The sequence below is a fragment of the Rhinolophus ferrumequinum genome, chromosome 21 (genome assembly GCF_004115265.2).
Source record: "Rhinolophus ferrumequinum isolate MPI-CBG mRhiFer1 chromosome 21, mRhiFer1_v1.p, whole genome shotgun sequence".
In the NCBI taxonomy this organism is placed as follows: Eukaryota; Metazoa; Chordata; class Mammalia; order Chiroptera; family Rhinolophidae; genus Rhinolophus; species Rhinolophus ferrumequinum.
In genome coordinates, this window is record NC_046304.1 from 36,611,967 (window position 1) to 36,629,026 (window position 17,060).

Genomic DNA, 17,060 nt, shown 5'->3' on the forward strand with positions numbered 1-17,060 from the left:
GAATTTGCATTCCTAACAAGTTCTCAGGTGATGCTGATGAAGCCAGTCTAAGTTCACACTTGGTCTAGTGAGGAAGAAAACATGCCATTTGTTTATGGAATTGCCATCTGCCTTGTTGTAGAAATCTTGACCACAAGTCCTTCCTCACCCCTTCCCACTTTCTATTGATCAACATATTCTGCAAATTAATAATGTGAAAACTATATTCTCAAGCATTACCAGGTACCACACACTATGATAAACATTTTTCATGGATTATCTCATTTAATTCTAATAACCCTGTGTGGTAAGGTACTACCATAGTCATTTTGCAAATGCGGATACCGAGGTAGAGGTTAAGTAACACATAGCCATAAATGGTGGAAGTGCGATTGCTACTTGCAGTCAGTCTCACACCAGAGCCTTTGCTCTTAACCACTGAATCTCCTGCCCTTCCCTCTAGATCCCCATACCACTAGTACATTAACCATTCATCACCTCACACCTGGACGAACAGCCTTCAAGTTGGCCTCCTGCCTTCAGTGCAAAGAAATATTTAAGTCAGCTTTTAAAAACAAATCTAATCATTCCATATTTTGCTGGAAATCCCTTGATGGTTCACCTTGGCTGGTAAATTATTCATTCTTAACTGGGCCTTTAGACTTTTCATAATCTGGTCTCAATCCATTTTACCTGCTTTACCCCCTATGCTCCCCACTATCCAAGCTAAATGCCAGCCAACTTCTCCCATTTACTTCCATACATCCTTTTATCCCATGCTTTGCAATGTTATCATCAGTCTGAAATATTCTCCTACTGTCTCAACCTTTAGGACCCACCTCAGTTGTCACTTCCTCAGTTCCTTCCACATAGTATATTCTTTTTTCTCTGTCCTAGACAACTTTATTATCCCCTAGGTTTCAATATTTTTTTACACTGTATTAATGTTGTGACTGTCATTCTCAAACAAGGTAAAGGTCAAGGGTAGATGATTTCTCTTAATATAGCTAAACAGCTCATTTTCTCATTCATTGAATATTTATTAAGTGCTACTTTGTGCCAGGTATGGTTCTAGGTGCTGAAGATATAAACAAAACAGTGAACAAAACATGAAGCTTACATTCTAGTGGGAGAAGACAATAAACAAGGTAAATTATGTATTAGATGGTATTAAGAACTATGAATTAAAATAAAGCAGAAAAGGGGGAGAGGAATTTTGGAGTTTACATAGGGTCGCCAGAGAAGGTCTGATGAAAAGATGGTATTTAGGAAAGAGAGCTGAAGGAGTGAGTGAAGGCATGTATGACTATCTGATGGAGTGATCCAGGTGGAGGGAACAGTAAGTGAAAGGACCTGAGTCAGGTGTGTTTGAAAAACAGCTAGGAGGTGAGTGTGGCAGGAGGGAAGTGAAGAAGGGGAGAGCAGTAGGAGTCGAAGTCAGAGAGCAGGGGGCCAAATCCTACATAGGCCATAATGAGGATGATTTTGTTTGTACTACAAGTAAGGTGGGAAGCCATGAAGAGTTCTGACCCGAGAAAGAACATGATCTCACATCTTATCAGGATGACGATGGCTGCTGTGTTGAGAACAGACTTAAGTGGGGGAAGGCAAAGGTTGAAACTGAGACTAATTACAAAGTTACTACTATAAAAAAGTAAGATACAATTATGGCTTAGACCAAGGTGGAAGTTGTGGAGGTATTCCAAAAGGTGTGTGATTGTGGATACATATTTTGAAGGCCAATGGGATTGAAGACTGATTGGATAATGAGGTGAAAAGAAAGAGGAAGGCTGAAGAAAAAACAGAATTTGCGTGGGGGAAATTCAGAAGTGTGATTTTAGATGTGTAAATTTGCAGTGCCTATTAGACATCCAAGTGGGTATGTCTCCTAGGCAGTTGGATATACAATTTTGAAGTTAGTGGATTAGTCCAGGAAGAAGATGTAAATTTGGCAGTTGTCAGTGTAGAAAGTATTGAAAGTCTTGACACTGAAAGAGATGACTATATTCTACTGTCCTCTCACCAAATCCCCTTCATTGGTATCCCTAATCCCAATAGTTCCTTGCAGATCTGAGGCCACGGTCTGGTGGAAGAGGACTGGGGTTCTCTTGACTTAATACATTCACACTCATTTGTTTAAAAATTTCAGTCATGCTTTGGGCCCACAAGGCAGAAAGACATAGTTTTAATTAGGTTTTCACATTAAGCCAAGAATGTTAGTCATCTCCATCTCCATATGGATTGAAAAAATATATACCTCAACAGAAAAGAAAAACAATCAATTAAAACTATTTAAAAGTTTTTCCACGAGGAATTCTCTGAGGACTTGTTGGCTAAAGTTGGCTGGAAATTAAAACACACACACACACACACACACACACACAGAACATTTAGAGACAGGAATAAGTGCTCAGCATAGGAAAATACTCAAGTATTCCTATTTCCAGTAAGGTAAAAATCTCTTCCGAGATTTCCTTTGCAGTAGATGATAGAAGTGACTTAAGAAGGCTGGAGAGATGGCCGTTGGGAAAGAACTGTTGGTAGTTGGCAATACTTCATTCCAGGGAGGTTGTAGCAACAACTCCCTCGGCAGCAGACATCATGGATTTTCCTCCCTCTGGGAACCAGAGGTTTGTCCGTTTCTGGTCTGGATCCCTTAAGAGACAAAGGACTTTATTTTCTCCCATACCAGTGTGAGGCAGCTGGGGAGTAGAGGCGGGTGGAGGGGTCAGAATTCTACCCCCAGGAAACACCCACAGGCTCCAATAGGAGCCTAAATCCTGACTCTGGTGCAGGAGGACTACAGGTCTGCGGGGGCCGCGGGCCCCTCCCGCAGGGCTAGGCGGGTTGTCAAGGTGCCCGGGTAAGGGGCCGCCCAGTTTAGGCCGGGTACAGGGGAGTTAGGTGCACGTCCGCTAAGGGCGCCTGGACCTCCCGAAGCCCCCCTTCCTTCCTCACAACTCCATTCTCTGGCGCTCCTTTTTCCCGGGGAGCCTCCGCATTCCCCATCCACTCGCCGCCCTCGCCCTTTCTTCCCTCCCCCGACCCACCCCCGACTCGCCCCTCCCCCGGCAGCCCACCTTCACCCCGCTCCTCCGCGGGCTCCTCGGTCCTCGCCCCTGATTCCCGGCCTCCCCTCGCCGGCCCCCGGCGCCGGGGCCCCCGCGGCCCCCTACCCGCCCCCCTCGCGGCGGCTGCCCCTTTCACAATAGCGCGGCCTGCCTCCCTCCTCTCGGCTCCAGGTTCGCTCCCGCCCGCTGCCCTCCCGGCGCATGCGCCCTTCCGTCGGCGGCGGCTGCGGCGGTGGCGGCTACGAGCGGCTCCGTTTTTTTAAAGGGAAACGCTGAGGCGCTGGGGGTGACTGTGGGGGAGGGGGACCCCGAGCCGCGGAGACCCCCGGGGGAAGAGACAGATCCCCTCCCGGAGTAGGAGGGCTTTGGGCGGATCCATCCCTCTCACCCCCTTCTGAGGAGGAGCGGGGGGAAATGGAGGCTCGGGGCGGCTGAGGCGAGCTCCGGGGCGGGGGGCCGGGGCGGGGAAGGGGGGGTGTGGGGTGGGGAGACGAGGCGGGCCCGGCCGGGCCAGGGGGGGCCGAAGCGAGCTCCGGGGATGAGCTCGGGGGCGGCTGGGTACGAGCTCCTGCCTCTGAGGCGAAGGCGGCGGCGGCGGCAGCAGAGGCGGCGGCGAGGCCCCCATGGGCCTGCGGCGGGCCTCAGCCGCGGCCTCCACTTCTCCGCACGCCGGCGGGATGGCGCCGGGGCCCCGGAGGAGCCGCGCTAGCCTAGGCCTGCTGCCGCGCTCCTAAGGCGAGCCCGCCAAACTCCCCTCCCCCTCCTCCGTCCTCGACCCCCCGCACCTCGCCCCTTCCCCACCCCCTCCTCTGTCTCGGTCCCCGCCGCTGCTCCGGACCACTATGACCATGAGATCCGCAGTGTTCAAGGCGGCCGCGGCCCCTGCCGGCGGCAACCCTGAGCAGCGACTGGACTACGAGCGGGCTGCGGCGCTGGGCGGGCCCGAGGACGAACCCGGGGCGGCTGAAGCCCACTTCCTCCCCCGGCACCGTAAGCTCAAGGAGCCGGGGCCCCCGCTGGCCTCTTCCCAGGGCGGGAGTCCCGCGCCCTCCCCAGCCGGCTGCGGCGGCAAGGGCCGGGGCTTGTTACTCCCAGCCGGGGCAGCCCCCGGGCAGCAGGAAGAGAGCTGGGGCGGCTCGGTGCCCTTGCCCTGTCCGCCCCCGGCCACCAAACAAGCGGGCATTGGGGGGGAGCCAGCGGCAGCCGGGGCTGGCTGCAGCCCTCGACCCAAGTATCAGGCGGTGCTGCCCATTCAGACGGGCTCTCTCGTGGCGGCGGCCAAAGAGCCTACGCCCTGGGCTGGGGACAAGGTTGGGGCGGCTCCCCCAGCTGCCACAGCCTCGGACTCTGCGGGACCCCCACCACTACCTCTGCCCGGGCCGCCACCCCTCGCGCCCACCGCTACCGCCGGGACCCTGGCGGCCAGCGAGGGCAGATGGAAGAGTATAAGGAAGAGCCCTCTCGGGGGTGGCGGCGGCTCGGGAGCCTCCAGTCAGGCCGCCTGCCTCAAACAGATACTTCTGCTGCAATTGGACCTCATCGAGCAGCAGCAGCAGCAGCTGCAGGCCAAGGAAAAGGAGATCGAGGAGCTGAAGTCAGAGAGAGACACGGTACGGGAGAGGTTAATCTGCGTTCGGGACGAGGAGCGAGTTGTGCGCATGCTCACGGGAAGGGGGGCTGTAGGAGGTTAAGGTATCCCTTGGTTAGGGGTAAGGAGGTTGGCCACCAGCAAAGGAGTATGTTAGGTGACGGGTCCTTGGGATCCTGGCTCACAGACACGTTGGGTTGGAGGGAAGGGTTAAAGGGCAACCTCCCAGGCGGAGGGGGAGGGGAGGTTTCAGGTGCCAAAGGGTTAATTTAAAATGACAGCCCCAGACTTGTGGGAAAGACGTTTAGAGTGGGAAAAGACCTGATTTATGAGGGGTTGAAAATGAAAAGGTGGGATGCATATGTGGTGGCTTTATGGAAGGGGTTAAATTAAAGAGCTTTTGCGTTAGAAATGCATTCTGGAGGAGGGAGACAGAGCAGCTGTTGCTCTAACCACTGCTGTAGCATCTTTAGATAGGAGGGTAGGAGGCCTTTTAATTGGCAGAGGGGTAGAGGTGATTCACAGAGGAAGCTTATTTTAATTTTCTTAAATTATATTAAGAGGATCACTGCTTTTGATTGCAGACAGTTTTTAATAGGAATCTGTTCTAAAACCTGACCCACTGACCAGCTCCCTTGTATAATATAAACATGGTGTTTAGACGCGGGAAGGTTTTAAGGCATCAGGGAAAAGTAAGCTTATTAAATGTGTTGAGTAGACCCCCCAAAAAAAGATCTATTTTAGAATCTTAAGGTAATAGGGAAGTCATTTATTATTTCTTTGTACTTCTGAGGAGCATGACTATATAAGCTTGTTTTTTATTGCTGCAGTAGTTAAGGGCACCTTACGTATTGAAACATATTCCTTCAGATATCAGGAAAGCTGGTGATGGAGTATTACGGTGCTAGCATACCTTACAGCTGCCTAAAAATAAACATGGTTTCTACAATTGTGTTCAGGCTGCAGCAGTCTCTCTCTCTCTCTCTCTCTCTCTCTCTCTCTCTCTCTCTCTCTCTCTCTCTCTCATTGTGTGTGCCAAGGGCTGAGCAAGAGAGCAGAAGGCTATTCATTTTGTTTGCTTTCCAAATGAATCGCATCAGGCCGCGGCTGTTTTATTGGAGAATACATTTCTGCAAGGTGGAATGGGAGCTGGGGCAGGTCTCATGAAAATATCTCATAGTGTTGATTTGTGGAAGTTACTCAACATGGAGGTGGCACTGCTCAGCTACTGTACTGCAGTCTTAAGGGTGTGATGGTACTGTAATTACCACACATTATATCCTTACATGGAGGGGGTGGGAAGAGAAGGACCAGGGAAGGAAAAGAAATCAAGGAAATGTCACCCACAAACCGTGGTTAAGTAATGTTAAGGCTGTGAATCAAAACAGAAGGAGATGAAATGAGAGTATGGCTGACAGGGGGGCTCTCTGCTGATGGTGGAGGTTTCTGCTCAGTTCCTGAGGTAATGGCCCCTTTGCAGACTTTCCTAGGCAAGAAAAGTGGGGTGAGTTAAGGATAGAGTGTCAGTCTGAACTTGGCATTCACTGTTTCTGTTGTGTATTGGAGTCTTAGTGTTGCTTAAGCTTGTTTCTCTGATTGCAGTTGTTGTTTGGCCTGTACTGAAATCTATGCAGCTAAGTAGATGTAATGAAAGAAACATTAATATTACTGTCTAACTCAAGTAAAATTCTTATTATAGGGTATAAGTGGCATAGTTGGTACCTTTTCTCAGAACATTTTAACATGAAGTTTTCAATGATAATAGACTTCCATTTTCTGTTTGATTATGTAGTTTTCCCATTAAAGACTGTTTTTAATCAACATTTAAATAAATACGTATAATTTTCTTCTGTTATCTCAAGTGCAAAGCAATATGCATATTTCATCATTGATGGGATTTATGGGTACTGGTTTCTATTATAATTCTTCCTAATTGAGTGTTCATTGCTTAAGCGGTGCCCACCCCAACCCCTCACCTCACACACCCCTTTCAAATAACACTGAAATCCCTAGTGGCACTGTGACTGTGAGTGTTTAATTCCTTCTCAATGTACTGTTTGGACTTTGCCCTTGTGTATAGTGTTTTGGAGTGGCAGTAGAAAGGATAGGATTTGGAGAACCCTAGGCCCTCCTAAAAGAACCTAAGGTTAATTTTGGAAACTCCCAAACTGACTTGGAGCCACGTGGTTAGCAGTAGCAGAGACCATGCCATTTAAAAGGCATGTGGTGCCCCCTCTCAGTGAAGAGGATCTTCTTTCAGAAAAATGAATTACAAATTCCCCCACATCCCTCCGCAACTAGGTTAGCCCCTAAAATTAAGCAGTGTACCTTACCTTCTCTATTGTGTTTAAGGAAAAACTATTTGGGTTAATGTCTACCTATTAAAAATAAGTTGAATTGCTGTAGTCCATTGAAAGAGTTAGAAGACCATACTGATTCCTAAATGGGGCTAAGTACCTGCATTTAATTTTGTGTGTTTTAAGTCTACATTTTGCCAATCTCTCTTTTAGCTCCTTGCTCGGATTGAACGTATGGAAAGGCGGATGCAGTTGGTAAAGAAGGATAACGAGAAAGAAAGGCATAAGCTGTTTCAGGGCTATGAAACTGAAGAAAGAGAGGAAACAGAGCTATCTGAGAAAATTAAACTGGACTGCCAGCCGGAGCTTTCTGAGACATCCCAGACTCTGCCTCCCAAGCCTTTTTCATGTGGGCGGAGTGGAAAGGGACACAAAAGGTGTGCTGATAACTTTGTTACACTTTCTAAACACGATAAGGACACTTGTTTCCAATGACCAAGAGTAGGGGGTTGGGATTTATGAACTAGTTCTAATACAACCATATCCTGAATTATGAGGTCTTAGGTGCTGAGAAACTATCTTGAAATATTCTTGCGCAGACTATAAAAGTCTGTTAGGAACATTTTGGCTACTGTAGTAATTACAGAATGCAGAGTACATCATAAAGAGAATGAGCAACAAATGTGACAGCTGAGTTTCTTAAAGAAAACTATAGCAGTTCACTTCAAGTTAAGAAGTGTTGAATTCCTTCATTGTGCTAGGCACTGGTAGACATAAAAAAGTAAGATCTAACTGTCGTTGGACTCAAAGAGATTAATCTAGCTGTGAGGATGGCATAAATTTTAAGAACTAAGAATTCAGCTGCAATAAAATATGCAGATAGACAACAGTGAAACAAACTAAGTTTTGTAAGATTCATGGATAGTGAAGATTATTCTGAGTTAGAATTGTGAAACTTTAAGGAGGAGATGGATCTTTAAAAAAAAGTATAGAATTTAGGTTGGTAAAAAGGAAAGGACATGGCATTCTAGGAATGTGGGGTGGGTGGGTTTGGTGGGAGAAAGAAGAGCCAGCGGATAGCAAAAAAAAAAAGAAAAAAAAGAAATAGAGATTGTAACTAACATGGTACAGGATCGGCGGAAAAAATAAGAGACTGGTCTCTGGTTGATAGGAATGAAATAGGCCATAGGGTAGTGGCACCTGATGTTAGCTAAAAGATCTTAAGCATGGAAACTCACTTATTCAACAAACATTTACTAAGGGGGCCTATTATATGTACTGTTAAGCATGAAGTGGTTTCTGCTTATAACTGCCAGATAAACCCAGATATTTAGATCCCTGAATACAAGCTAGTTCTCTTGCCCCAAAATGAAATCAAGTCAGATTTTATCTAAGAATCAATAAATTGTATAATGTTTTCTTCCCAATCTAATAGGAAATCCCCATTTGGAAGTACAGAAAGAAAGATTCCTGTTAAAAAGCTGGCTCCTGAATTTTCAAAAGTCAAAACAAAAACTCCTAAGCACTCTCCCATTAAAGAGGAACCCTGTGGTTCCTTATCTGAAACTGTTTGTAAACGTGAATTGAGGAGCCAAGAAACTCCAGAAAAGCCCCGGTCTTCAGTGGACACCCCGCCAAGACTCTCCACTCCCCAGAAGGGACCCAGCACCCATCCCAAGGAGAAAGCCTTCTTAAGTGAGATAGAAGATTATTTGCCGTACCTTTCCACCACAGAAATGTATTTGTGTCGTTGGCACCAGCCTCCCCCATCACCGTTACCATTACGGGAATCCTCTCCAAAGAAGGAGGAGACTGTAGCAAGTAAGGCATAGAGAACACTTGCTCTTATACCCTAGTGGTGGCGGTCAAGCTAACAAGTGTGAAAATGCCCTTGGCATTTTTAAAAAAGTGCAATCAATAAAGCAGAGTTCTGTCAAGAATGAGTAAGTTAACAGCCAGAGACAGACACTGTGCAGGCATTGCAAATAGATGGAATTACAGCAAAATGTGCTCAATGTATTTGCCTGCTTACAACACTGGGAGATGTGTTTGCCAGTAAGTTGCTCATCACAGGAGCACCAGACTTGGGGGTGTAATCTCTGGCAGCTTGCATGCCCTCTGAAAGAAGGGTTTTCTGTGCTGTGAAATGCATAGAACTTATACTTTGCCATGCACGACTGTTCCTGCAATTGATATTGTGTGAAACCGGGGAGGGTGGTCTTTGGGTATTCTCAGGGGCCAATGGTAATTTTTGGGTTGGGGAGCCAGCTTGGGGTGGGGAATTTCACCTGGGCCTCCGCTCTAACTATATAAACATTTATCTGTATCTCTGTGTCCCGGTCTGGGGGGCAGGAGGAATCTGCCAAAGACCAACAGTCTTATTTTATCTTACTATTACTTCACAAAGGTTCTAAATGTGAAGAGTTTACTTGGATTGCAGTAGCCCATTGGTTGTTCATATATTTAAATAAAATGGTCTACAAACTATTTTTCAAACAATAAGGACTATCTTGGGATATCTGAGCTGCTTGGGGAGGGTGTGTGGTGTGGGACCTTGGTCTTCATTCCCTTGTTTTTCTTTATGGCTTCCACACAGAGATGCTCCCCTATCTCCTACATCAACCAGTAACTGCAATGTGTCTTCAATCGTGTAATGTTAGTCTATGACAGTCACTGCGGATGCTCAAGGGTGACGGTGGGGGAAGCTTTCTTGGATAGAGCCGCAGCCCCGAATTTCTACCCCTGTGTCTTGCCCCAGCAGGGATGGGGATGGCAATCCATTCCAATAAGACAAAAGCATTCTCCAGGCTTTGTTTGGCTGTTCTGGTGACAAAATGAAGTGGGGAAGATAGATTACTCTTCTTAATTATCTAAAATTCATTAGGTCTCACACTTGCGTCCATGAAATAGACCAGGATCCTGATCTAGGTTCAGGTTTTTTGTTGGTTCAGTCAGTTGAACAGGTTCATCCTTAATGGTTAACCTTCTTGCTGCCATAGTAATGCTGTGTAACAACTTAAGAGAAACCATGAAGCAACTTCCCATCCGGGATTGGGAAATGGCTTGGTCCAGAGCTGTTCTGTGTGACTGGCTGTTTTTGAAAACCCTATCTGCTCTAGTACAGAAAATTCCAAACACCTCTGAGATTGTGGGCATAGCAGTACAGAAGGAGTCTGACTGAGGGGATCCCAGCCCTTTGAGGAGCCTGAGTTGTGAATAACGTGTGAATCCTTATTCTTGACGCCCTGTCTCAAGAGAAGTCTCAATGGCTTGTTCTAAGGAAGCCAAAGTCTTTGTGCATGTTGTTCAGGCTGGACCAGCAAGGTAGTTTGTTTGGAGGGAGGAGGGAGCTGTTTAAGAAGACTACATATGTAAGTTTTGAGAACACTGATCTTTTATTTGAAAAATAGGGTCAACTTTTACTCACCTGCCATGTTCTGAGTTTAAGGTTTGATATCCTTGGCCATCAACTGTTGCAGGGAAACCACCCTAAATAATGAAGAAAAGAAGTCGTCTCAGTGTAAAAAAAAATGTGGTGGGCTTATTTTCTTTTCTTTTGTCTGTTGTTCCCTCTTCCCCTCCCCCAGAGAGAAATTCTCAAAAGAACAACTCAAAAAAACCAAAATGGCTTCCTAGTGAGAACTTCAGTGATGATCCTTTCCTCCATTTTGGGTATGGGCTTTTTTTCTTTTTACACTGAGATGATTCTTCTTTCCTGCATTATTTAGGGTGTCTGATGCCATCAAGTGTTGCAGGAGAAACTTCAGTCTTGGCTGGTGAGTAGAATAGGAATTGTGCTGGCTGGGCCTGGGGTGGGGGTTGGTGGGATGGTGGATGGTTGGGAGCTGCATTCCCCATCAGCTGGATGTGGGAGAGTGAGATTCCTTGGTGTGTGATTACACTATAGACTTCAAAATGACTACAAATTTCAGTTGTTTTTCAGGAACTGCAGTAGCATCCATTATATGAATTGTCAGGTATTGGCTTAGGGTTTTTTTGTGATCTGTGTTTGGCAGACTGCAATGGCATTTTAGGTTCTTTTATACCATAGCAAGGACACTGAATATGGCTTCAGGTGAGGCCATAGAATGGATTCCGGTCACTTGGTAACTTTGTCTTATCTGGGGAGAGACCTCTTATCCTAGTGAACAGTAGCATTGTGTGACCTTGGATTTAAAGGTGGTTCCACCCCTCCTCCCTTTCTTTTTCTTTTTCTTTTTTTTTTCCAGTTCCTTCTTGGAGGGACCATTCAGTAGAGCCTTTAAGGGACCCAAATCCTTCAGACCTTTTGGAGGTAGGTATCCAAGACCTGTCAGTGGAAGGGAGTGAGAGACAAAGTAGAAATGGGGGAGTAAACTTGAAATGTCATAATTGTATGGATGGGTTAAATAAAACTTTAAAGCCAGAAGGGTACTTGAGAGATTATCTAGTCAAACTCCTTTGTTGTATAGATGAGGAAACTGAGGTACAGAGTGGTTAAGTGATTTATTGAAAAATAAATAGCTTGGGAGTGTTCGAAGCTAGAGTTCACGTTAGATAGAAAAGGTGGCATAAATCCCTCAGCAACAAAATTATGTATTCCAAACTCAGTTGACTCTTAAAAGTTTGATACTTATTTTAAACTCGGACTCTTACAAAGTATGGAGGTGAGGGGCGTTTATAGCAGTCTCAAGGGGTGCTTCAGTTTGACGTGACTTTCACTTTGAAAAGTTATGGAAATGATTTTGAAATTTGGAGATTCTACAAGGGTGGGGGTAGGAGGTGGAGTATGTGTTTTGTTAACTCTGTCACCAGGAGGTTCCCATAATATCCATAGAACTCACAGACTCAGGTGGGACCTGAAGGTGAGATTTTACCTTCCTGGAAGCTGGAAATGAGTTAGTATACCATATGATACCATATGGTGACAAATAGCTTATCAGCTGCTATTTTTTACACAGAACCTGGATGACAGTGTGTTTTCGAAGCGACATGCAAAACTGGAGCTGGATGAGAAGAGAAGGAAAAGGTGAGGTTAGAATGATTCATCCTGGGGACAACTGAGCCCTAGGACCCTGCCCTCTCTCATCCATGCTTGGAGAGTCCTGGATCTCTTAACATTCCTAAATTCCTGGCTTCCCAGTTTGAGTATCTTAGTTTGAAGTGGTAGCTATTGTAGGTAAAGATGTTTGGCTTCTTTTTCTTCGTGTATGCCCTTCCTCAGTTCTACTCTCTCTGGAACACTAACACATGATTTGGACTGCTAGACCTGAACAGCTCTTCCCTAAACAGGCAGGCAGTTGTCTTTAACACCTCCCACCCCCATACCCCCACCCCCAATCAAGAAGAGTCAACAAAGATCTCCCTAGAATCTGGATTGTGAGTTGGCTTTTATAGAGCAGGTTTTTAGTAATGTTGGGTTTGTTTGTTTTGTTTGTCTGGTTTGTTTTTCCCAGATGGGATATTCAGAGGATCAGGGAACAAAGAATTTTACAGCGACTACAGCTCAGAATGTATAAAAAGAAAGGAATTCAGGAATCTGAGCCTGAGGTTACCTCATTTTTCCCTGAGCCAGATGATGGTAAGTTTTACCTATCTAAAAGAGTAGATTTTTCAAAGAAGAAAAAGGGTGCAAGGCTCCAGGATACAACTTGCATTGAATGAATGAACAGTATGTTGGAGCAGGTATAGTTGCTAGACATTTCCCATTTATGTCACTAACTAGGTCACATCTGGCTTTCTTCCATAGTTGAAAGTTTGATGATTACTCCCTTCTTGCCTGTTGTAGCATTTGGACGACCATTACCAAAATTAACTCCACAGTAAGTATAAAGGGTTTTTTCCCCTCTACCCTCTTAGGTAGCCTGTACTTCACCTCCCTTTCAGACTTTATGAAAGCCTAGATATAAGGTGGAACAGGTGGCTTAGGGATAGCCATGGTTCTTTGACAGAAGTGAGGTTACCTGGGCAACTATCTTTTGCAGTGATAAGATTCCCAACTCTGGGATTAGAAAGATTGTTCTTTGAGTGACCGTGTTTCCCGGAAAATAAGACCTAACTGGAAAATAAGACCTAGCATGATTTTTCAGGATGACGTCCCCTGAACATAAGCCCTAATGTGTCTTTTGGAGCAAAAAATAGTACAAGACCCAGTCTTATTTTGGGGGAAACATGGTAGAAAGAGATCATTCAGTCAATTTAATAGCACACTATTGCTCTGGCTTTGAGGCAGGAAAGATTCCAAACTTGGGATGTGGGAGTCAGGGCTGGGTGGGGTGAGGGGCATAGTGTCTTTTTCCGAGTTTACTCTCATGTCCACACTGAATCCCTGCCAGTCTTGGAAGTTCATTTCCTTGTCCTTTTTTTGCCAGGAATTTTGAGCTGCCCTGGTTGGATGAGCGTAGCCGATGTAGGCTGGAGATCCAGAAGAAGCAAACACCTCACCGGACGTGTAGGAAATAGCTGTGCTGGCGAGAACCTTCTGTCTTCAGATAGTTGTAGCATGCCATTCTCAGAGAGTGGCAGAGACCTGTATATGTGACCTATGTCCTCATGTATGTTGTCATTCGCTGATAATACCCTACCATACTCCCTCGATCTTTGTTTTGTTTTCGTTGCTCTGACTTCACAGAAAACTCTTTCATTGGGCGGATTGTGAATTATAGAGGGTGATTGGGATATCTTTTCCCGTTTTGGGGAAATGAGCTCTCAAGCCAAATCTGTAGGATGGCAGCTTTGGAAGCTTCAGGGGTCTGCTTCTATACATTTGCCTGTTAAAGGGGAAAAGCGTTCTTTCATTAGACTTGTGGAAGATAAAGCAACCCCTGCCTTTAGACCTGTGCCTGCATGGCACTCTTCTCGCCCTGGTATACCCTTCCATATAGTTTGAGTGTAGTGGTTTTTACCCTAAAATAAAACAAAAAAAACCTCACCATGAGCTTAAGGACCAGATGAGGAATAACAAGTGAAGTGATGAAGCAAGTCATCTTCACAGGGTAGAAAAGAGATTGGAGAGTTGGTAGATAAATGTCCTCAAAGACAGTTGTTCTCTTAAAACTATTCTGTGATGTAGCCATGTGAGCAGGGGTGTTGGCTGTGACTTACTTTCTTAGTTAATGGGTAACTGAATTTCTTAACCCCACCCCTCAAAAAATAAAACCTTTGGAAAAGAAAATGGGGAATGGTTACTTTTGGACAAATTATGGCTCTAAACGAAAGCAGTTGACATTTGGGGATGGCATGCCAGAACCTGTATAGATGTCATTGTGTCGCATCACTTTGCAAGTGTTCCTTAATTGGGCTTTATCCTTTTAGCTGAGCTCTTGGTGGTGGGATAGAGATTTAGGGAGGGTGGGGGGTTTATGTGGAAATCTGTGCTTCCTTTGGCTGGCAAATGTCTACATCTTGAAACAAACAGATGTACCTAATGAGCTTCTCCATTCACTTTGTAAAAATAGATTTGTATGTGTACCATCTTGGTCCCCCCACCCCACCCCTTTGGTTAAAAAATGTCAAGACAGCACTCCAGGCCACTCTGGTCTCAGTTAAGATCCCTGTAACTATCTGGAAGGAAAATAGAGCCAAGACCTCTGGTCTTAAATATATAGGAATTGCCTTTCTTTAGTCTTCAGGACTATTGTGTGAAAACAAAGTAGGGGTCTAATCTCCTAGAAGATAGGGGCTTTTATCCTTGAAGAGAATATGTCCCCAGATTATTAGCACTTTTAGAGGAGAAGCCAAGGTATGTAGGGTGTGTGGCCGGCCCATCAGCGGAGCGTGAGAGAATGGGATACCATTGTGGGAAGAAAAGAAAAGTTCCTCAGGGGCCTCCCACTGCTACAGCTTTTTGTGAGATGTTGATCTGTGCTCCCTGGGTTTGACTTTTAAAGGAATTATTCCGGCAGCACATGTAGTGTTCTTGGGTGATCTTGCTGCTCTTATTTCTCCTTCTGTGTGTGTGTGTGGCTATGGGTTTTCATTTGTAACTCCATCTGCTTAGGAGAGTGGGCTCTCCACAAGGGAACCTGCTGTGAATTTCACTGCAGCAAGAATGTAGAGAAATAGGACTTATTCCACTAGGGGCTCTCATCTCACACCTTAAGGAGAGGAAGGAGAATTCTACAAAAACTGGGCCAGATTTTCTTTGTTCTCCATCATTTTAATATGGCAAGCTGTTTGGCTTTCCTGCTCTGACCTATGTTATGTTTCTTTATAATGTGTCCAAGAAGAAAAAAAGACCAGTGTCTCTTTACTTCTTTGTTCCTTGATTCCTCTCAGTTTCTGCTTGATTTTTAGCATTTGTTGGATTCCGAATTTGGATATGGGTTAGCAAATTAACTTTTTGTTTGTGCCCTACCCAGAGGACTCTCCAGATTCTGAACTTCAGCTAGACTAAAAGGAATCCATGAGGTGCTATCTGGCCAGACTTAAGTGGATTCTATTTCCCTGGTTCTCCCTCTACCTAGGACCCTTGTTATCCCCTCTTCTAGATCAATTCTCCTTTGATTGGGATATGTTGAGGTTTGTTGAGAAGGTTGGAGAGTAGATTAGCAAAATTCCAAGAGTGAAATTACAGTGTGTTAAGAGTGTGGGGGGGAAAATTAGTTTTATTTTTTTCCCTACATGGGATACAACACTGTGAAATTCAATCTTCAACTGAAAGCCCTGCATTCTCCTAAAACATAGTTCTTTGTTTCTTTCTTTAACAAAGTTTAAGCTAGTGTTAATAAATTAAAAAGAAATTGCTTGTCTGTCCACTTCAGCTTTGTTTTAAGCCCATTTCATATTGTTGTCTGTGTTGTAATTCATACTTTTGATACCATTTCTGATGTGTAAAATTGGTTGTCTTGTAAATATCTTATAAAGAGTTCAATTGTAAATAAACTATTGTGGCTGTTAATTTTTGAACTCCTGCTTCAATTTATTTTATCGGGAGGCATCAAACAATTCTGCTTGTAGATTTTAAAAGATTAGGAAAAAATCAATTTCACAGAATAGAAAAACACACCATTTTCCCTTTTATATAAAGAATGCATCTACATTTGTGTATGAGCACAATGTACTCGTATGTTTCATCCCTCTTTGTCCTGTGTTCTTCCTTACGCATAATTGGCAACTTTAAAAATGAGATTATACGATAAGATTCTTGGTGCCTGGTGTCTAAATTAATAAAACCTCAAAGTTGGAAAGACCTTAGAGGTCATCTAGTCTGACCTCTAATCCATGATTTCCCCTTGACAACATTCCAGACAAATGAAGTCCAGATTCTGTTCCAACATTTTGGGTTTTTTTTTTCCTATACATTTTTTTCTAAATGTTAGAAAATTCTTCATTGACAAAATCTAACTTCTTATAATTCAGCCCCATCAGTTCTGCCTTTGCCTTCCAGTGATGAAAAAGATCAACTCTTCCTTTTCCTCCTAGTCCCGATTAAAGATTCCTGTGGCTATCCCAATTCTTCATGGTAATCACTCAGAGATATTACACTTGTTCCTCAAAAGAAAGGATTTTGAATTTTTCAGTTCCCTCTGGATGAGTGAACAATTTGCTCATGTCCATTTAAAAATTGAACCCAGACCAAACAACTGAAAGGCAAAGTGGCCACTATCACTTTCCTTATTTAGACACTAAATTTGGCAGCCTTATTTACATCAATTTACCTTGTGATCAATAAGATCCTCCAGGTCTTTTTTTTCTTTCTTTTTAGACACTAAATCATAACATCCTCCATTTTGAACTGGGGCGGTTGGTTTTTGGAGTTGGATTTACAAGTTGTCACATTTGGCCACTTGTTTTACCAGTTGAGATCTGTTTGGATTCCGATTCTATCTCTGAAGGCATTCCGAATGCCTTCTAGTTTTATATTGTCTATAAATTTGATAAGCATCAGGATCCTTAACCATACATAATTTGTAAATATATTTCACACAACAGAATCCTGTACTGTGCCATAGTGACCTTTCTGTTCAATATATTAACGTGCACTCTTGTAGGTGCACTGATAACTTAGCTCACACATCTTGTATGTCATTATGGTCCAAAGAAAATATATTGATTTCATTGCTGATAAATGCCTTGTCAAAATCAAGGCATTCCCTAATCTACCCGTCTGGTAACCCTTAACAAGAAGGAAATCATGTCAACATA

General features: G+C 44.6%; 1 protein-coding gene and 1 long non-coding RNA gene across 3 annotated transcripts; one reads left to right on the top strand and one right to left on the bottom strand.

The window, feature by feature from the left end:
• Positions 1 to 2,148: 2,148 nt before the first annotated feature.
• On the bottom strand, positions 2,149 to 3,142 carry LOC117013783 (uncharacterized). The gene is made up of 2 exons (XR_004421375.1): positions 3,060 to 3,142; positions 2,149 to 2,634 (listed from the first exon to the last, which is right to left on the bottom strand). It is a non-coding gene; the product is annotated as an uncharacterized LOC117013783 (long non-coding RNA).
• A 114-nt stretch (positions 3,143 to 3,256) lies between these two features.
• Positions 3,257 to 15,813, top strand: MSL1 (MSL complex subunit 1). Of its 2 annotated transcripts, XM_033091239.1 has the most exons (9): positions 3,257 to 4,660; positions 7,149 to 7,372; positions 8,371 to 8,756; positions 10,664 to 10,711; positions 11,165 to 11,229; positions 11,876 to 11,943; positions 12,371 to 12,495; positions 12,664 to 12,736; positions 13,286 to 15,813. In XM_033091239.1, the coding sequence occupies exons 1-9, from the start codon at positions 3,893 to 3,895 to the stop codon at positions 13,374 to 13,376; spliced, it is 1,848 nt and encodes a 615-aa protein (XP_032947130.1). In that variant the 5' UTR covers positions 3,257 to 3,892; the 3' UTR covers positions 13,377 to 15,813. The 2 variants fall into 2 exon arrangements, with proteins under 2 accessions (XP_032947130.1, XP_032947131.1); XM_033091240.1 differs by lacking the exon at positions 10,664 to 10,711.
• Positions 15,814 to 17,060: the final 1,247 nt, after the last annotated feature.